Here is a 22,124-nt window from a genome sequence, read left to right as displayed (position 1 = left end):
TAGATTGAGATGCAAAGAGAAATTTGATTGCACATTAAATAAAATGCGGCTTTGTTTTTAAGCTAAGTTATTTTGGTTCGGTATTGATGCATATTGTTTTAGATATAGAATTTTAAGATATTTCAAATTAATGTAAATACAAATGCAATCATTTTTATTTTTGTTTTAGCCAGCTGGGAACAGCCTATGTTTCTGCCACTACAGGTGCTGTAGCAACAGCTCTAGGACTTAATGCACTAACAAAGGTACTGCTCAAATTTTTCTGAGACTTTCAGTGTTTAGTAGAATTTTAGAGGTTTCATCATCCTCTGGTGCCTCTACATTTTGTTAAGCCCAATTACCATTATAGAACTACAATTACCTACTGCTAGTTTAGAATCGTGGATTGATTTTTTTTCCAGTCCCTCCTTCTTGCTATTGCAAATTGCATATACTGAAAAAGTGCCTCCTTTTTGTACACTTGCAGTGTTACATGTCTCAATAGCTTTTAGAAGAAAAATCAAAAAAATAAGACAGGTAACCACTAAGATATATATGTTCATAATCCACTTATATGAACAAAATATGCAGGAACATTTTTTATAGTTGCAAAACTGCACCAGCAAACAGGGAAGCTGATCCTCAGTCTAGCTGAAAATTTGGCCATATAGGTCAAAGCTATGCTGCAGCCAAACTGCAATCAAAGATGTGATTGCAGCACAGATCCACACTAGTAGAGCCCTGTGCAGATACAAAATTTGTATCCACATCTGTATCCACAAAAACGAGCTGTGGATATCCACATTGACATCCGAGGATGCAGATACCTGCTGATATAAAGCAGATGCAAATTTGCAGGGTTCTAAATACAAAATTTGTATCTGCATCCACATCTGTATCCACAAAATGAGTTGTGGATATGTGCATCCATATCTGTGGATGTGGCTACCCGCAGATATAAAGCAGATGTCTGCAGGGCAGGGCTCTATGTACTAGCTTAAGCTGAGTTAACATGACTAAAAATAGCAGTGAGGATGTGACACCACAGATGAGGAGTGGGCAAAAGTGGCTGGTGGACCAGGACATTGCTTCATGCAGCTCCCATTGGCCAGGAACAGTGATTCATGACCAATGAGAGCTGAGAGTGACCCTACCTGTGAATGTACAGGTAAATAAAGTGTCTAACAACCCACCCTGGGGTGAACCCTGGTGAACTGCATCTGGTCTGTGAGTCATTTACTGCTCACACCTGCCGCAAAGCCTGGTGCAGGCTGCACAAGCCCTTCTGTGGTCCTGGGTACATACCTGATTTGTTAGCTAAATTAAAACTAGCATGAGTATGTTTCCTCCAGCTACAAACACCTTTCAATTGCAGGTCAGCTGCAGTGTAGACATAGCCAAAGCGTGAACAAAGTAGTCTGGTATTTAGGCATAAAATAATATTTATGAAGGATGTAGTTATTCATATACCTACATATCTTCTGTTATTTACTGTTGATTGCCATATCTCCTGGAAATATATCAAGAAATTTATGCCAATTAACTTAGTACTTTTATCAAAATCCTTGATTAAAACTTGTAAACTTTGCAAGAATATTATATTTTGCAATAGCAGTACTTGCAACTATTTTCACTACCTCCCTTTTTATATTAATGTTTCTTTCACTTTAAAATGTAGAGAATTGGAGTTTTCTTATCACTCTGCTTCTGCACAAGGGATTCTGTTTTGCTTTCAGCTTCAAAGGCTTATATATTCTTCTTCCCAAAATGTTTAATTTTAATATGTGCTTGAGTGCTCCAGTGATGAGTGAAGAGACACATTACTTTACTTATATATTTTTTCAAAATTTTTTGCAACTCTGTCCCAAACTGTCATTACAGATTTAATGAAAATGCTATGGAGTATGTCATAATATTGATCTTAAACTGATTTCAGGTTGAAAATTGTCTAGTTCTTGACATAAATCCCCAGATTTACCATGAAAGAAGTCTCTCTATCTTTCTCTCTCACTTTACACCCTTCCTCAAAAAAATAATAGCATGTCTTACCTATTATTGTGAAATTTCAGGTTTGGAGAAAATGCAATAATGACAAAATGATCAAGAGAATCTCTTTTAAGTAGAGCATAACATCTTATAGAACATACTGAAATGATCAATAGCTTCTAATTAGTCAGTTCCCTTAGTTACAAAGCTGTTAATATTGATGCCTGGTGGATATAATCTTGCCAGTGGATGGAATTAAATTTCCACTCTTTGCTATTACACGTGTGTATCAGGAAACTCACATTTCTAAGCATTGGTGATCCTAATTGTAAAGACTGTCTCTCCTTCAACCTTCCTGCCAATGCTTATCCTGACAGAGAAGGTTGTCAATTAAAAATTTTATGTCCAAATTATTTTGCCCTTAATTTCTCAGTGGGTTCTCTCTGAATTTTAAGTCAAAGAGAAGAATCTGCTTTATATATTTAAAAAATGGCTTAAGAAGACTTTTTAAAAAAGATTGTGAAACCTGAAAACTTTTCCCTCCCCTTTTCACAGCATGTCTCACCCCTTATAGGACGTTTTGTTCCTTTTGCTGCTGTAGCTGCTGCCAACTGCATAAATATTCCGTTAATGAGGCAAAGGTAAGACAGAAAATGTGATACAGTCATTCCAGAAGAAATGTAATTTTTGTTGCAACACAGATGAATTACTTGTTTTGTTTAGTTAATTTATCAGTTTTACGTTTCTATATATTTTAGCTACCGTGTTTTAGCGTATATAACCCGCGAGTTATGCAAAGTTTTACAACCCCTTCTGCCCCCCCCCCTCCGTGGGCTGTACTCGTCCGCGTGTTATACAAGTTTTTTTTAACTGAAATTACAGGCAGACAAGACTGACTCTTACCTGATAAAAGCAGCATGGGGATACCCTGCGACCTTCTTCCCTCTGTTGCATCTGTCCGAATGTGTCTGACTCTCCCTGAGATGGGGGTACTCTGTTTAAGGACACAGGTCCTTTGCTCAGCTTCTGGCTCTGGTTGCCTGCGACAGACAGCTCACCCCCGGGGGAGTGCACAGCATGGGCAGTGGGGATGATTGGAGACAGTCGAGGGGTAAGCCCAGTCACCTTCCCTTCTCATGCAGCTGCCCACGACACAGCCAGTCTGCCCTGCCGGGCTGCGGCCATCTACTCTGCACTGTGGCAGTTGTGCAATGATGTATCTGGAGCTCAAATGTTTCTGCATGGCAGGCTCAGACCCCGACGCCTGAGTTAATTACCCTCGTTATCGTTCATAAACAGTACCCGCTGTTCGTCTCCCACGGGCTATACACGTGTGTGGGTTATCTAATACTTTTTTTACACAATCAGGAAAAACCGTGGGTTATGCATGGGTGCAGGTAATACATGGGTTATATACACTAATTTATGGTATTTTCAGTCTTTTATGGCATTTCAATGGCAGTCTTTTTAAAGGATTTAATGAGCCCAAGTATAAAATAGAATTTTTGTTCTCCTAAGTATCCCATTTGCTCCTAAGAATCCTGTTGGATATTTGCTCTTGGATCTCAAAGCCAAGTATTTGTCCTTCAAGAGCTGAATATATATAGATTCATAGGAACTTAAGAATGGCTATATTGGGTATGACCAATATTCTGTCTAGCCCAGAATTCTATTTTCCAACAGTGGCTGGTGCCAGATGCCCAGACCCGCTAATGGGGGACATGGCGGGGGAAGGGTCTGATAATCTAAAGCAATCTGGGGCTCCCAGCTGCTAAATCACTGCTGGAATCCAGGGCAGTGTGCTCTGGGTGACCTTGAAAGGCTGTCTTGGAAAGCTAGCCCTAGCTCTGCTCCTCCTGCCTGAGGTCCGGCCCCTTCCAGGGATGCATACCCACCCACACCCACCCACACCTTGTCCAGAGGCCTGGCAATTCTGTCAGCAGCTCTGCAGAAGCATGCAGAGGGAATGAACAAAACAAGGAAAATTACTGAGTGAGTCATCCCCTGTCATCCAGTCCCAGCTTCTAGTACTCAGAGATTCAGGGACACCCAGAACATGGATTTTTATCCCTGACCATCATGGCTACTAGTGACTGATGACCCATAGTCCTTGTGTCATATGATGGAGTAAATGAACCTTTTTTTATTCACTTTTTCCCACAGCATTCATGATTTTATAGACCTCTATCATACTCCCCAGTTCCATAATACACTTTCTACCAAAGAAGTACTTTAAATCACACATGGTCCTGTAGACTAATAAAGAGGTCACTTTCTGCAAGTTAGATTTAATTATTTTAAATCACAAAAGATGTTTACTCCTCTTCTGAAACAAAGCTCCACACAAATGATCTGACTCAATTAACAGTAAGAGTAGAAAAAAAGCAAATGGATGCAACATACTGGTAAATATAGAGTCAGTAACTAGACATTTCACTCACAATGCAGTGTAGTCTGTGTTAGAGTGTACATCTCCTGCCTATTGGAACAATCTTGATTGTGTGTCTCTAATGCTTATCAGGTCTAAATTATTATGTGTAAACTTAATACTTAATCTTATCCTAGGAAGTGAGGTCCCAATAGTGTGGATCTATTCAGGAGAAGGTACCTTTTCAGAAATGCAATCACTCTTTGCCTAATTTGTGTTGTTCCATGTTCATTAGTGGTAGTTGAAAATAAGATATGTCTCTTTGATTACATAGGGTAAGTCACTGACTGTAAGCTAATGTTGCAACTGAGCATTAATTTTCTCTTTAGTGTGTTTATCCCCACCCTGCAAAAAAAATCCTTATATTTGTCCCACACGATTACAACGGAAATATTTTTCCTTGGCACCAAAGGAAGTTTTTTTTTAAAGATTTCTAAACTTTTAATTTAAAGTTCATAATCTATTAAGGCCATGTCTACACTGCCCACCTTACAACAGTGTGGTTGTGCTTCTGCAGCCACACCTTTGCAAGGTCCACAGAGTAGCTGCTTTTTGTGTCCAGGAGAGAACCCTCCTGGCAACAGAATAAAACCACCCTGAGGAAGGGGAGGTGGTTTCGTCGCCGGGAGAGCGTCTTCCACACCAGTGCTTTTTGTCGTCAAAACTTTTGTCATTTAGGAAGGGGTTTTTTTTCACACCCCTGAGCAACTAAAGTTTTAACAACAAAAGTGCATTATAAACGTGGCCTGTGTCACTTGCTTGGAAATATTTTTTGATCTGACATCGTTAAAGATGGAAAAAGTGTTTAGGATCAGATGACAAAAAAAGATAAAAATGAGTGCCACTAATTGTTATTAAACTATTTTTTTTATTCGACAGGGAACTGAAATTTGGTATTCCTATTACAGACGAAAATGGAAACAGGTTAGGTGAATCAGTCAAAGCTGCTCAGCAAGCCATTACACAGGTGGTTGTCTCAAGGATTCTCATGGCTGCACCTGGCATGGGTTAGTACAGTTTTAGTCAAACATAATGACTGTCCTGCAGTTGTTAGAATTCTGCATCTTTCTAGCTATTTATTCTATGTATATGTTTCTCTAATAGATCAAACTATCCTCAGGTTGTAAAGACAATAGTTTCACCTCTCTTTAGATGAGGGGTAGCCAACCTAAACCTGACAAGGAGCCAGAATTTACCAATGCACATTGCCAAAGAGCAACAGTTCTATGTCACGAGCCCTGATCATCTCTCCACCACCCCTCTCAGCACATCCCTCCCACCGGCAGCCCCAACCATCAGTGCCTCCTTCTCCTTTTCCTCCTGCCCACTGGGATCAGCTCTTTCTCAGTGGGAGACACTGGAGAGGTGTGACAGGGTCAGTGTAGAGGGTAGGAAGTGGCAGGATGGTGGGGGACAGCACTTAGGGCAGAGCTGGGGGTTGAACAGTGAGCACCCTCCGACCCAGTGGAAAGTTGGCACCTGTAGCTCCAGCCCTGGATTTGGTACCTATGTAAGGAGCCACATATTAACTTCTGAAGAGATGCATGTGGTTCTAGAGCCACAGGTTGGCCACCCCTGCTTTAGACATTCCAGGAAGAACCATGCTGTATTTTCCTCTTACATGGAACAGAAGTTATTGGAATGATTCCCAGGAAGAGATTTAGGCCATGACTACACTAGCAAGCTTACAGAGGTGCAGCTGTACTGATGCAGCTGTGCCACTGTAAGATTGCTCATGTAGTCGTTCTATACCAATGGGAGAGTGCTCTCATGTTGACATCATAAAATCACCTCAACAAGCGGTAGAGCTGTATTAGTGGGAGAAGCTCTACTGTCGACATAGATCTGTGCATGCATCCACTTATTTCGGCAAAACATACGCTGCTCTAGCAGAGTGTGTGGTTTTTTTCACACCTTTGAGCAACATAATTTTTGCTGATACAAGTGTTAGTATAGACAGAGCCTTACCTTCAAAGGTACTTAGCTCGCTAACTGACGTTGAAATCAGTAGGAACTAATTGCCTAAATACTTCTGAGAATATTGGTTTTAGGCAGCTGTCAGTGAGTGGTAACAGTGTCTACTCAAATGGAACAGAATTAGCTAAAAATCTGGACATATTTAACCAGTGCAAGGTCACTGAGGCTATGTCTACACTACAGAGTTTTTGAGGAAAAACGGCTGTTTTTCAGCAAAAACTTGCGGAGCATCCAATCCTCAAACACGTTTTTGCACAAAAAAATTGAACGAGCAGAGGGGTTTCTGCGCAGTAGGTATTCTTCTTTCTATGAGGAATAACTGCTTTTTGTGCAAGAGCTCTTGCGCAAAAAGGTGTATGTGGACAGGGAACAGAGTTCTTTTTAACAAAAAGAGGCAATCGAAAAAATCACAGGTGCCCTGGTGGCTTGTCTGTAAATACCAATCAGAGTTTCCTTTAGGCTGTGTCTAGACTGCAGGGTTTTTTCGAAAAAAGCCTTTTTTTTTTTTTTCAAATAAAGAGAGAGAGTCCATGCAATCTGGACGCTGTCTTGCGCAAAAGCGCATCACTTTTTCAATGTGCTTTTGCAATGTGGATGCGCTCTTGCACAAGAAGTCTGTAGTGTAGACATAGCCTGAGTGCTTAACCAGATTTTAAATAGATGAAAAATTGTCCATTCCAATGTGTTAGACAAGATGTCAAGTAAATATAAGGAGAGGCTGTAGAGGAGAACACAAAAAATCAAGTCAAATAAAAATGAAAAGCAATGAAATCTTCATCTCAGTTAATTTTAAGTCTTAACAGTCTGCTTTAAGGTGCATTTATTTTATTCAGGGCAGGTGTTTAATTATGTTGATAAGTCATCCATTAAGGTGCCTCAATTGGGGTGATTCTACTGTAAAATCATAGTTTATTTTTAAATAGTTTTCTCTGTGTTTAGTATCACATTATCATAGGATAATACATTTATAATGTAATCTTACAACAGATATGAATGTTAAAATTTGTATGTGGGCTGCATGTGAGGAAAATTTGCAATAGACTGAGTTGTTCAAGTGAAATGCTTGCAAACCTTGTTAGAGATACATGTAAATTTTGAATAAAGACTAAACAGACAGATATTAGGAATGGCAATACACAAAAACCTGTAGGAAAACACTTCAATCTCCCTGGACACACAGTAGCAGATTTAAAAGTAGCCATCCTACAACAAAAACATTTTAAAAACAAACTTTAAAGAGAAACTGCAGAGCTATAATTCATCTGCAAATTTGATACTATCACTTTAGGATTAAACAAAGACTGTGAATGGCTAGCCAACTACAAAAGCAGTTTCTCCTCTCTTGGTATTCACACCTCCACATCAGCTGCTAGAAGGGGGCCTCATCCTCCCTGACTGAATTGACCTCGTTATCTCTAACCTTACTCTTGATTGGAACTCTTTTCTTATGCCGGTATATTTATACCTGCTTCTGGAATTTCCACTATATGCATCTGACGAAGTGGATCTTTGCCCACGAAAGCTTATGCTCCAATAAAACTGTTAGTCTATAAGGTGCCACAGGACTTCTCGTTGTTCTTGCAGATTCAGACTAACACGGCTACCCCTCTGATACATGTAAATTTTGAAACGATCCTAATTAATTATTTGGATATGTCATTGCTCACACTGCAAGAAATTTAGATTCTAAAGATGGTATAAGATTTCCAGCTTCTGTTCTAAATTGCTGCAAAAAGGTTTATGGAAAACCAGACATTGTTTGCTACAATGTAAGCCTGTGTTTTTTATTTTCTGATTTTCAGCTATTCCACCCTTTATAATGAACACTTTGGAAAAAAAAGCCTTTTTAAAGGTAAGCCTTTATTGCTAAATATATGTATATAGGACATAGTCACATGTATTTCATATACAAAGCATTAAGTAAATGTCACATGAAGAAAGATTACGTCATCTTTTCAATAATATTTGTATTTTCATAAAACATTTTTTAAGTTATTTAACCCCAAATATGCACACAAAAAGTAAGTCATATCTGACAGCTAACCATTATAATCCCTAGTACATGGAAAATTTTGTTTCTGAATATGCATGAAGAAATGTTTAGAATATTTTCAGTAGTGCTGTTTGCTAATTAAATTATTAAATCTTTTATTAAATTGCTCAGAAATGCTGCGTAGCAATAGTGCAAATCAGTTGTTCAGCGCCAAATAGGATCTAGCCCTTTAGTATGCCTATGTTCAATTTCCCCATCTGTAAAGTAGAAATAATAAGATATTATGCTTGCTTTCATATATCTCTCTGATCAGGAGTGCAATGGAAGTATTATGATTTATTTTAATGATCTCATTTGAACTTGAGATCTTGGAGTCATTGTGGATAGCTGTCTGAAAACATCCACTCAGTGTGCAGCAGCAGTCAAAAAAACAAATAAAAAGGAATAATTAAAAAAGGGATAGAGAATAAAACAGAGAATATCTTACTGCCTCTGTATGAAACCATAGTACGCCCGCATCTTGAATACTGCATATAGATGTGGTCACTTCACCTCAAAAAAAATATATTGACATTGGAAAAGGTTCAGAAAAAGGCAACAAAAATGATTAGGGGTTTGGAATGGGTCCAATATGAAGAGAGATTAAAAAGACTTGGACTTTTCACCTTAGAAAAGAGGAGACTAAGGGGGGAGACATGATAGAGGTCTATAAAATCATGACTTGTGTGGAAAAAGTGAATAAGGAAAAGTTATTTACTTATTCCCACAATATAAGAACTAGGGGTCACCAAATGAAATTAATAGGTAGCAGGTTTAAAAAAACAAAGGGAAGTTTTGCTTCACACAATCAACTTGTGGAACTCCTTGCCAGAGGATATTGTGAAGATTAGGACTTTAACAGGGTTCAAAAAAGAACTAGATAAATTCATGGAGGGTAGGTCCATCAATAGCTATTAATCAAGATGGGTAGGAATGGTGTCCCTAGCCTCTATTTGTGTGGAAATTGATGACAGGAGAGGGATCACATGATGATTACAGCCGCTCCCCGAGTTACGACCACCTCCACTTACGACCATCCGCACTTAAGACCAAAGCGGTTGTAAATGCGGATCCGAGTTAAGAACGGCGATCCGCGCTTACAAACAGCGCGGTTGCCATGTAACTCTATGGGATCCGAGTTACAAACACTTCGAGTTACAGACCAAGCGTTGATCCGTAACTTGTTCGTAACTCAGGGAGCGGCTGTACCTGTTGTGTTCCCTCCCTCTGCAGCATTTGGTATTGGCCACTCTCAGCAGACAGGATTCTGGGCTAGATGGATCGTTGGTCTGACCCAGTATATCTGTTCTCATGTTCTTATGTTCTTAACCCTGCCCTTCACCTCAGCCCTGTCTAAATAAAAGTTTTATAAATGGAATGAGTAGAGTACTCTGTATAGTAGGGCTACTCAACTTTGAAAGCCCTGGGGGCCACAATGATACTCACAGCACATGCCGAGGACTGCAACTTAAGTGTAGTTGCATATACATGCAAATATAAATGCAAATATACGCGAATAGCTTCTTTCGCACTGACGGGCAGGAATACAAAGGTTAAGGCAAGACTACACAACACGCACGCCCCATTTAAGTCAGTTCTGCTGATATTAATAAAATGCAATATTTATACAATTTCCACCCATATGACAGTGCTTTTAATGAGCAATGACAGGAATTTAAGTACTAAAACGAATATCAACAGAAGACCATTATATTGACTTGCCATTATGGAGTGTGTTCCCAGGGGAGGCCATGTTCAAAGGATCCCACCCGCGGTCCGCGTGTTCAACCCTGTGTAAACCCAAACCACACTGGGGGCCACAAACAAACAAGCCGCGGACCATGTGTTGAATAGCCCTGTTGTATAGCATCTTGTATGTGTAGACTATATTTTGGTCAAAATCTAGGGAATCGGAATTAGCTAACACAATGGGCTGCACACAGATTGCAATCTGTTATTGAATTATGTCATATCCTGCCTTCCTTCTCTTCCCCTCCCCAAAATGAATGAGCTGACCAAATTATAAAATACAACTACTATGTTTTTTTAAAAATAAAATAATTTCTGCAATATGCAATTCCTCTGTGTTCAGCAAGATTTTCTTGTTTCTGTGCAATACATATGAAGATTGAATTTATTATAAATACAATGGATATAATTTTAATTTTTTTAAAATGTTAGGTCAATAAAGAGAGGGGACAATCAAAAAGTATTGTGAAGAGAGGAAAAAAATCTTGTTTGAAAATGACCCATTTGAACTATGGGCAAATCAATTATTCGGTGTGCGTGTCTCAACAAGTATAATATATTTCTTATGTTTTATGTTTTATCCAATTGTTCATATCATGTCAGTATTACAGATCTATTAAGGTATTTTGGTTTACCTTTTACACTGTGTATATGCATGAGGTTGTAAGCAGCAGTAAAACATACTACATTGTGAATAAAACATCATACAGATTTCACATGAGACAAGAGCCAAGGCTATTTCTTAGTTATAAAGGTAAAATTTCTTTGCCCATTAATGTCCATTATTTTTTTGTATGACTGACTATGGACAAACACACAACTAAGTCAGGAACATGTTTATTGTTCGGAGCAGGAAAGAAGTAATAATGTGTATAAATTCACCGACACCCCTTGCAAAAGTAAAAGATTTTTAGTGTAATCATTTTTTAGATTGCACATGTACGTGCTTCTAAGGAATTATATTTCTGTTCTTCAGTCTTTGTTATTGAGTTTAGATTCCATAGGTACACTACTGAAATATACATGTTTGTGTTTGTGTACACACACGTGTGTATAAATGTGCATTTCATAAAGACTGTTTACATTTTATTTTCTTTTGTCCCCAAATTTAGAAAACAAAGTTTTTCTGAAGTGCTCACTTATTCAGAAAATTGTGTTCCTCACAGTGCTAAAATGTTGTTTAGTTTTTGAATTAAATTCTGTGCTCTATGCGAGACTTAAACTGAATGGATCTTCTAGCTGACAGGAGTGAAGCTCCCATATACAAACATCATGTTTTCCCCAATATTAATGAGTTCTATATTGATTTGTTCTACCTCTTACTCATGGACTTCCTTTGACCTTTAGACTACTTGGGCCATATGATAAACAGCACTGCACATGAAAATTTACAAATCATAAAGAGCAAGGACATTTATTTTCTGAAATCAAAGGGGTTGTAAATTTAGAGCATGTGCATGGAATAAAAAAAAAGTCATGTGACATATCAACTTGCATGGCAGAAACATGGCATTTGTAGCAAAAGAGTGACGGATTCCGTGTGTCTTTCTGGTCAAACTTCAAATATTTATTGTGCAGTATAATCAACATAAGGGTGTTGTGAATTTTGCAGATCAGCATACATGAGAGATTTCTTCAGTGGCTACTCAATGTTCTTTGGTACCATCATGATCGCTTATGCTCTCCTGTTCCTTCCCCTCAGCCTCACAGACTGTGAGTTCAGGTGAAACCTTGCTCTGCAGTTAGTCAGTGGTAACACTTGGTGTAGATTAGTTCTAAAACAATTAAGGAATGAGCTGCATTTTTAACAAGCAGCTTGTGCATGTCCACCTGAGGCTTCCAGAAGCACCATTCCACCTGCAATATTGTGACACCACCACCTACAATCTGCTTTACTAACATATGTCCCTCAGTCTTTGCTTTGCACACCAGCATGCCAGAAAATAATTATTCTGTGCTCGTAAAACACTTTTTGGGTGTGTCTACACTGCAGGTAAAAAACTACACCTGGCCTGTGCCAGCTGACTCAGGCTCACAGGTCTAGGGCTAAAGGGCTGTTCAACTAGGGTGTAGAGATGTTGGGGCTCAGGCTGAAAACCAAGTTCTGCGTCCCTCCTACCTTTGAGAGTCCTAGAGCCTGGACTCCAGCCCAAGTCTGAATGTCTGCACTTCAATTAAACAACCCCTTAGCCCAGAGGTTCTCAAACTCTGTGATACTGCGACCCCCCTCTAAGTAGCTCGCAACCCCCCGGGGGGTCAGGACCCACAGTTTGAGAAACGCAACTTTAGCCCTGGTCAGCTGGCATGGGCCAGTGGCCGGTGTTTAATTGCAGTGAAGACATAGCCTTTAAGACCAAACAACCTGAAAATAACCCAATGTGTGTCAATCAGCAAGTCTCCATTTCTTTATATCCTGTTATAAAACATCTCTTTTTTCTGTTTCTTCATCGCTAACAGTTTCAATGGTAACATGGGAAAACCCAGGCACAATAGATGCTGCCAGTGGCAGGAGCCATGAACTATGACAGTATAGAAAAACATAGTTTTTCACTTTCATCTAATCTGACTTCCAGTAGAGGCACTTTGGATGCCTCTTCCACACAAACGGCTGAAACTTATTCTGTTGCCACCTGAACTTTAAGATTTTTTAAACCAGTTCTAATGCGTTCCATAAATGCATATAGTCTCTCATCCTACTTTCTCCTGTTGCTCTTCACATCGCTTCTGATTCCTTTATTTTCCCTTTTCATGTGATATAACCATCTAATTAGATTTTCTTAGTCTGGAATTGTAATAACCATTGCAAACTTTTTCCTAATTAGAGCAGTCTTGGTTCCTATAATTCTGCTCTTCCAGGGATACCTTATGATGTATTCTAGTTCCTTCCATCTTCCTTGAATTCCTTAACTACTTTCAGTAATGTTATTTGTCTAATTGCAAATAATGCATAGATTGCAGATTCAAAATATTTTCTGACAGGGAATAAAAGTAATAATTAAAAGTTTTCATACCTAAATGCCCCTTTCCATAACCTCATTATACACATTAGCCGACAATTACATCTCCCACACAAACCTTCTTGAAGCTAAGTCTTGGTACATTCAGAAATACTGTTTTCCTGAGTTCGTTGAGAGAATTTTTTTTCACCAAATTATTTTGTTGTATTGTGCTTCTGTCATTTTGTTTTCTCTTCATACATTCTGTATCTCATGTCTCTAATTTGTTTTTAATAAGGGTGTGTCTAGACTACCTAGTTTTGTCGACAAAAGTGGACTTTTGTCGACAAAACTATACCAGCGTCTACACTACCGCTGAGTTCAGTCGACATAACGTCGACAGAACTCAGCAGTTTTGTCGACGCTGGTATACCTCATTTTACGAGGCATAACACCTTCCGTCGACAGAACTCTGTCGACGGAAGGTGTTATTGCCTGTAACATTGCGTCCAGACTACGGAGTTCTGTCGACAAAGCAACTTGCTTTGTCGACAGAATTCAATGTGTCTGGACGCTCTTTGTCGACGGAAGTTTTGTCGACAGTATCTGTCGACAAAACTTCCGTCGACAAAACGCGGTAGTCTAGACGTACCCTAAGTGTAATTGACTTATGCCTTATTCCTTCATTGGATTATTTTCCCTCTTCCAGATATTTGTTCCTCAAACTGATCTTTAATACTGACTTCTTCCTCCCACTCTTTTAAATATTAGCATAATCCAGCAGCATTCTTGGACAATAAAGCTGATAACTTTATCTGCATAACAGGCATTTTAACATTCTACTGCCATGAAACAAATGAACAAGTTTTATGTTAATGATGCTGCCTGGGCAGTTAGACATACCTGTGGCTTTTAGAGTAATAACCTGCTCAGATGAAGGCTGAATGGACACTGTGTTTTACTGTGATAAAAGCACAGATCTGTCTTGTTATATCCTATTGTACCCCACATGAACTGATGCCTCTGTCTTACGAGACTATCTCAATTCCCTCCACATTCAGTAGTTGAAATCTCTTCTGCTCCTGTGATGCTGTTCCCAGTCCCTCCGGTTCTTGTCGTTAACTCTCCCACTCTATGAAACTAAAGCCTTTTGAATCAATCTGCCTGGGGGTGAAGGTCTGATAAAGATGCTTTACTTCAATGCCAGAAGAATGCAGCATAACTAAATTCATCCTCTTTTATTGCCTGGGTACGGCTTTTCCCCTTTTGTTTTCTATTTTTGTAGATATTTGATAAATTGGACAGTTCCCTTCTGCAGCCATTTCTGGACTACAGACTGCCTGAAACAAAGAAGGGCACAGTCTGATATTACTTCTTCTTTCTTGTGCCCCATAGGAAAGAGTATTGTTTTCCCACTTCTTTGTTTCTGCTGTGATCTTTTATCACCAACCTCGTCATCCTTACTTTCTTAAATTCCTCCTTTTCCTTCATTCTCTATTGCTTCCATTTTCCCCTCTAAAATCCTGACATTCAGTTTTGTTGTTGGTTCTCCAGTTTCCTACAAGCTTAAGAAATGCTTCTTATAGACACGTCATTTTTATACTTACTAATCTTAACTAATTAACTGCTTTGTTTTAAATCAACATGTTGTGATAGTGATTGTGTGCTTCATGTTGTTTAGAGACTTTAATTTTATGGTAAAGAAAAACCTCATCACAGCAAAGTTTAATTTAAAATGTTTGGTTCTATTTAATTAGTATTTAATTTCAACTGGAATACTAACTTTAAAAAAAATCATCCAAAGACCTACAGTAAAAGTTTTGGCTAAGAGCCTTTGATGAGATGCAAAAGAGTACAACAGAGAGGAACCCCCACAAATATCACACTTGGTCAGAAAATACTATTTTGCTTTGCTAAACAAATCACAGCTTCTATTTTATCAAGTATCAGAGGGGTAGCCATGTTAGTCTGAATCTGCAAAAGCGGCGAGGAGTCCTGTGGCACCTTATAGACTAACTGCAGTGTAGGAGCATAAGCTTTCGTGGGCAAAGACCCATTTCGTCAGATGCATGTAGTGGAAATTTCCAGAGGCAGGTATAAATATGCAGGCCAGAATCAGGCTGGAGATGACGAGGTGGATCCAATCAAGGAGGATGAGGCCCACTTCTAGTAGCTGATCTGGAGGTGTGAATTCCAAGAGAGCAGAAGTTGTTTAATCCAGAGTTGATTGTGTCAAACTTGTGTCCATTGATTCACTGATGCATAGAACAACTTGAGGGAGCACAAAAGATTGAAATGATGGCCAGGATTCAGTATGGACACAGATCTGATATTAGGAATGGCAACATACAAAAACCTGTAGGAGAACACTTCAATCTCCCTGGACACACAATTGCAGATCTAAAGGTAGCCATCCTGCAGCAAAAAAACTTCAGGACCAGACTTCAAAGAGAAACTGCTGAGCTACAGTTCATCTTCAAGTTTGACACAATCAACTCTGGATTAAACAAAGAGGCTGTGTCTACACTGCACCCCTTTTCCGGAAAAGGGATGCAGATTAGACACTTCAGAATAGCAAAATCCGCGGGGGATTTAAATATCCCCCGCGGAATTTGCATTAACATGGCTGCCGCTTTTTTCCGGCTTGGGGATAAGCCGGAGAAAAGCGAAGTAGGAATAAGAGATCCTCCGGAAAAGGGCTTATTTTCCGGAGAATCACGCCTAGACTGGCGCTTTTCTCCGGCTTATCCCCAAGCCGGAAAAAAGCGGCAGCCATGTTAATGCAAATTCCGCGGGGGATATTTAAATCCCCCGCGGATTTTGCTATTCCGAAGTGTCTAATCTGCATCCCTTTTCCGGAAAAGGGGTGCAGTGTAGACACAGCCAGACTGTGAATGGCTTGCTAACTACAAAAGCAGTGTCTGCTCTCTTTCACACCTCCAGATCAGCTACTAGAAGTGGGCCTCATCCTCCTTGATTGGATCCACCTCGTCATCTCCAGCCTGATCCTGGCCTGCATATTTATACCTGCCTCTGGAAATTTCCACTACATGCATCTGATGAAATGGGTCTTTTCCCACGAAAGCTTATGCTCCTACACTGCAGTTAGTCTATAAGGTGCCACAGGACTCCTCACAGCTTCTATTTTATGTTTTTCTTTCATTGTAAAAGGAACGGGGGCCTGGCACAGTTGGATAGTACTAGTTTTATCCATAGTAATTTGGAGCCAAAACCTCAGCAAAGGCTGAGAAGCATACAGAGCAAGTCAAGGGGTGAGGAGAGATGTGGGTGCAAGGCCTTACCTTCATGCTCCTAGGATCCTTAAGCCGCTACTGGCAAGTCCGCAGGCATTAGTTAGAACAACTTGAGGGAGCACAAAAGATTGAAACGATGGCCAGGATTCAGTATGGCCTAGGGCTCTCTTGACCAAATTCCTTAGCTGGCAGGAAGGCGGGCAGCATATAAGCCTCTATTCTACCATATGGCTGTGTTTTGACTGGGCTGAGCCTCTTAAGGCCAAAACACTGATTCTGCTACTATGTTCCGAAGTCAGCAAAGTGGTCTCATCATGGATTTGGCAGCTAGACTCAAATCAGAATCAGAACATGAACAAAACAGGTGGTCAACCATGTATTAATCTAGTTTCTCTGGGAAGTTTACTCAGATATGACCCAATGGACATTGAGGTCAATGGGGGATCTTTCCATTGACTCCAGAGGGATTTGGATCAGCTCCTCACATTTAGCAGTGTTAGAGGCCAGGACTGAAGTGTTTTGGCAAAGCTGTGGGGAGAACTTGCACGGTATCATATCTAGGTCTTAACCACTATCAGTCCATCTCCTAGCAGTACAAGAAATCTCCAAAAATGTGGAAAGGGAAAAGCACACTTTATTCATGATGTAATGATTATTTTTAACACAGCGGTTCCCATGGATGAGTGCCCCCATTCAAGTTGGATTAGTTGGAGTCTGGTGAGTGAGTTTCTTTAGGTAATTTGTCTACTGTTTGTAACAGGTGTGGCCATAGCTTCCTGGAAAGATGTAAAAAGGCACAATTTGCAAATGTTTAAAAAAAAATCAAGGCTGCATGTTTTTTGGGCAGGAAAGCCAATGAGCATCAGAAGTGATGCATTCTTTCTGTGACATGAGGGGTTAATGAGATTACATTGTTTACGTCTGCTCATTCTATGTCAGACTACCTGGTAGGTTTTTTTAAAAATGAATCAGGCATTCCTTGCTACCATTGCTTCTTTTATGGCAGCCATCAGCATGGAGAGATTACAAATGTAGATATAACTAGCAAAAAAAAGAAGGGGGAGAGGGTGATGGTGGTAGCTGAGGCCTACGATTGATTAAAATAAGATCTTTTGACGCCTGCTGAGACAGGTGAAAATGTAGAACCTCTTCCTGCCATGTGAATACCCTCAACTAACATGGAAGTCAATGAGGGGCTTGATTCTTCACTAACGAACCTCTTGTGCATTGCTTACTTCTATGCAAAGTGGATGTGAAATGTCACCAAATCAGATTTCCACCGCTTCATATGAGTGGTAGGGCTTTGCGCTGTCTTTGTACTTTGCGTGGGTGTAAGTGACTACATATGGTGCAAGGCAATGGAGAATTGGCTTCACTAATCATATCCCAGGGCAGGGTCTTACCATCCTTGAGAAGAAAAGAGAATAAATTGATTGACTTGTGTGTCTACTAAGGTCTTTTGGAAAAGAAGGATTCTACCCTAAATATTATTTTTTGTCTTTTCTAGTTTGGTGTTTGCTACTCCTCTATGCTGTGCACTGTTTCCTCAAAAAAGGTACATGTGGGTTTTATTATTCTTCCTTTAAACATACAGTCTAAATTCACATATGAGGAGTGTGAGTCATATACATGAGGGAGGGAGGAAAATATACTTGCCACAGTTACTCAGTAAGTATGAATATATTTGGGGAGTGGGATTTAACTTCTGATCGTCTGGGTGTGTCAGAAATGAGTTTTAGGAGGTATTTGAATGAACAAGGATGACTTGAGGGTTGAGAGGGCATTCCTGCTATGGGGCAGCTCTGAAGAAGATACAGAAACGGGAGCAGAAGGAACAGAAACAAGATGTTAAGATGGCCATCGATGAAAGAGAGAAAATGGGCTGAATGCAAAAAGGGACCAGTTGAATTTAAAGATTGGGGTTGAATAACATGGGGTCTTGAAAGTCTTTGAAATCACACAGGCACCTAAGCAGACTTAAGATTAAGGTCAGCTCAAATGCAATAAATTGTGTAAACTTGATGTAAAAACTCTGCTGATGTGTATTCTTTCTTTTTGACATTAATGGAAGTCATGATTATTGCATCAAGTGGAAAAAATACTTGATGTGATTTAAATGTTGCAACAGGAGGTTCATTGATTAACAAAGTTGGTGGGTGAGTGTGCTGCACTGTTCGCTTTGGGAAACCCTGGAACTCATTCTCATCTCATTACATAATTTGTACTCTGGTGTAACTCCCTTGATTCTAACAATGCAGTTAGACATTGTTTGCCCTCCTGGCTAAGAGTCCAGAAAGCTGCAATAGCAAGGAACACGCCAGGGCTATGTTGAGTTAGATAGGCACAGTTGTACTGACAAGTCAGCGTCATGAGCACTGCACTATTCCTGAGGCAGATCAGTATGTCTACAAATATTCACCTTCATGTGAATTAGCTGACTCATTCGTTTTATAAGGAAATTAATCTTTTAAATGTATTAGACATTGCAGCTGTTACATGACTTCTCGGATAAATTTGCTTTATAGATAAGAAATAAATGTTCCTTCTACAGAGTAAGTTCTTTTTTTTCAATAGCATAAAGTAGTGAAAAACAGCCAAATACAAAGTCTTTTAAAAGGGCATAATTTTTATCTTCCAGCACTAAATTTACATTAAAACCCAACCATCCAGGAGGAAATCCAAGATACCAGTGTAGCAGCTAGTTCTTGAATAGGCAGAACATCTCATTATCAATCAAGTTATTTTGCTTCTGATCTAAGAACATAATATTAGGAAAAAAGCCAGAATCTCCTAATCCAAAAAGCCTTGATCATCTTTTTTACTTTAGGTCTAAACATTTTTATGTGTACTCATTTTGCTATCTTTCTTTTGTTCAGTTCCATGTCTGTAACACGCTTGGAGCCAGAATTGCGAGCCAAGATTCAAGAGTGCAGCCCTGATTTAGAACGTGTGTACTTTAATAAAGGGTTATAATTCAAGGAAGGTAGAATGTCCTTTGAGGAGAATCTTGTGAGCTCCTTTTTTAATTGTGTGCCAGCGTTGATGAAGACACCTCTATTTTGACCTTTCCTTTTATTGTTAAACAATTTTGACCATCCACGTTATTTTATATAAATATATTTTAAAAAATTATGATAAAATTATCTTATATCACAAACTCATTACTGTTGTATTGCCCAATTTGTAGCCGTCAGTTTTTTAACTGAAAGTTTAATCGCACATATCCAAAAATGTTTATATTAGCTTGTAAGCAGCTAAAGACAAAACTTTGCTAAAAGAAAAATATCAAACGCACAAAGAAAATCAGATGGTATTTTCTAAGGGTCCATAGCTGTTCTGGGGCTGCCAACTTTAGTTGGACCAATTCTTTGAAATTTCATCACATGGCATAATCTGTAATTGAAGATTGACCTTTAATTCTTGGAGACTCCAGGGCAATCCTGGAAGGTTGGCAACCATACCTATTTCATTCAGGGTACGTCTAAACTACATGGCTCCGTCGACGGAGCCATGTAGATTTGTTGTTTTGGCAAAGGCAAATGAAGCCGCGATTTAAATGATCGCGGCTTCATTTAAATTTACATGGCTGCCGCGCTGAGCTGACAAACAGCTGATCAGCTGTTTGTCCGCTCAGCGCGCTAGTCTGGACGCTCCCCTGCCGACATCAAAGCCCTTTGTCGGCAACCCCGGTAAACCTCATCCCACGAGGAATAACGGGGCTGCCGACAAAGGGCTTTGATGTCGGCAGGGGAGCGTCTAGACTAGCGCGCTGAGCGGACAAACAGCTGATCAGCTGATTGTCGGCTCAGCGCGGCAGCCATGTAAATTTAAATGAAGCCGCGATCATTTAAATTGCGGCTTCATTTGCCTTTGCCTATGTGTCTAATCTACATGCCTCTGGCGACAGAGGCATGTAGTCTAGACACAGCCTCAGAGTGCAAAAAGGAACCCAGATGTTCATTTTGTTCTCAGCCTAGGTCAAATCTTTTTGTAAATACCTTTGATCCCATGCTTCAAGTTGTGACCACAGATCCTTTTCTTCAGGCCCTACCTGTTCAGTCTTATCCTAAGAAGATTAATAACTCCAAAGAACAATTATATTGTGTCAATGCCCTGTTTGCCTTATTCATCATTTCTATTAACAGCCATAGCTAATTTTATTTTGCCTTATTTTCTTATGTCATATAGTCTTCAGACTTTATGGAGTGTTGCTAAGATTTCTTTTTTAACTGCATTCAGCACATACTGTTCTGTTGGGTTAAGTCCTTTAAGAGCTTTTATTTTCTAAGGCTACGTCTAGACTGCAAGCCTCTTTTGAAAGAGGCTTTTTCGAAAAAGAGCATCTAGACTACAACCAGTACTTTCAAAAAAGCAAGCCGCTTTTTCGAAAGAGAGCACCCAAGCAGTCTGGATGCTCTCTTTCGAAAAAGCACAGTTTGCATTACATAGCGCCTTTTTTTGAAAGAGCGCTTTCGAAAAAAGGCGTCCTTCCTCATAAAACAAGGTGTTCTTTCGATTTATTTTCGAAAGAACGCGGCGGCAGTGTAGACAGAGGGGAAGTTTTTTTGAAAAAAGGCCACTTTTTTCAAAAAAACCTGTAGTCTAGACACACCCTGAGTGATCAATATTGCAGCAGTACAATCTGCGTAATCTTTTTTCATATGATGGGTGTTTCACCAATCTCTCTGTTCCTGGAAAAGCATATAAGAAACATATTGTATGATGCTGTTTTAATCAATTACTGCGCAAAGTAGACCTGAACACTTTTTGTTACATTTCACCAAATTGTCGGTGTATTCAATATACACCCCATTGTATAACTGAGGCCCACCTATATTAAATAGCGAGTATATTTAATGATATCTTGGAGAGCTCAACCTTATCCAGATTCTCCACTGGGACATATTAGTGCAACTCCTCTGACTCTGTGCCAGTTATGCACCAACAGAAAAATTTTATTCCACATTTGTAGATGTTTAAAGTAATATACAAAATGATTAATGAGTGTTTTATTGACAGTATGTTGTTATGCAGCAGCTATATAATATAGCTAATATCTGGACATTTAGGCTATGTCTAGACTTCATTCTTCTGTCGACAGAGGGATGCAAATCAAGCACATCGAAATTGCTAATGAAGCAGGGATTTAAATATCCCATGCCTCATTAACATAAATATGGCCACCGCTTTTTTCTAAACGGATTTTTTTCAGAAAAAATGGCAATCTAGATGCGAATCTATCAAAAATAAATCCTTTTTCGACAAATCCTGTATTCCTCAAAAAATGAGGCGCAGGATATTTAAATCCCTGCTTCATTATTAATTTCGATGTGCCTAATCTACATCTCTCTGTCGACAGAGAGGTGTAGTCTAGATACACCCTAGAGAACAGTCTAATGGCAGATATTGCTTGACTGTGATTGGAGTGGATTTTATCATAAAGCAAAGATTTGCTTGGTGGCTTGTTACGTTTATGTTTGATCTAAAAGGATGACCAAATCTGAAGCTTTAGTCTCCTTGGAAGCTTCTGAGCCTTACCTGCATTTCTTCCATAATTTCCTAACCCCACATTTTTGTCTTAACCTTTCTAGTTGGGAGTGAGCTGGTTTCCGTAGGGAATTCTGACTCTAGATATATTTTATTGCAATAAATAGTTCTGCATGAGAAGATATGAAAAATGTAAATTCCAAAAGATTTGTGTTTTGCTCGAATGCTTTAGAAATACATGTAGAAGTGTATACATGCCTGCAAAGTATGCAGGAAGGAAGTTATTTAATGGTTAA

The 22,124-nt window shown here is 39.4% G+C and overlaps 1 protein-coding gene across 2 annotated transcripts in view; it reads left to right on the top strand.

Moving 5' to 3' along the window:
• The window catches only part of SFXN1 (sideroflexin 1), a 39,302-nt gene extending 19,800 nt beyond the window's left edge, over positions 1-19,502 (top strand). Inside the window, exons 5-12 of one of the 2 annotated variants that reach the window (XR_012896325.2) lie at positions 170-245; positions 2,521-2,606; positions 5,273-5,400; positions 8,173-8,222; positions 11,764-11,864; positions 17,009-17,058; positions 17,849-17,896; positions 19,218-19,308. Coding sequence is in view for 1 of the 2 variants with exons in the window: in XM_075900284.2 (XP_075756399.1) it covers positions 170-245; positions 2,521-2,606; positions 5,273-5,400; positions 8,173-8,222; positions 17,009-17,058; positions 17,849-17,896; positions 19,218-19,314 (535 nt within the window). In the remaining variant the exon portion in view is untranslated. Of the gene's footprint in view, positions 1-169; positions 246-2,520; positions 2,607-5,272; positions 5,401-8,172; positions 8,223-11,763; positions 11,865-17,008; positions 17,059-17,848; positions 17,897-19,217 lie in introns of both variants that reach the window. The other variant, XM_075900284.2, reaches the window with a different exon arrangement.
• The last annotated feature ends 2,622 nt before the right edge of the window (positions 19,503-22,124 follow it).

This window comes from Pelodiscus sinensis, chromosome 16 (assembly GCF_052426305.1).
Source record: "Pelodiscus sinensis isolate ZL-2025 chromosome 16, ASM5242630v1, whole genome shotgun sequence".
In the NCBI taxonomy this organism is placed as follows: Eukaryota; Metazoa; Chordata; order Testudines; family Trionychidae; genus Pelodiscus; species Pelodiscus sinensis.
This window is presented reverse-complemented; position numbering and strand designations above follow the sequence as displayed.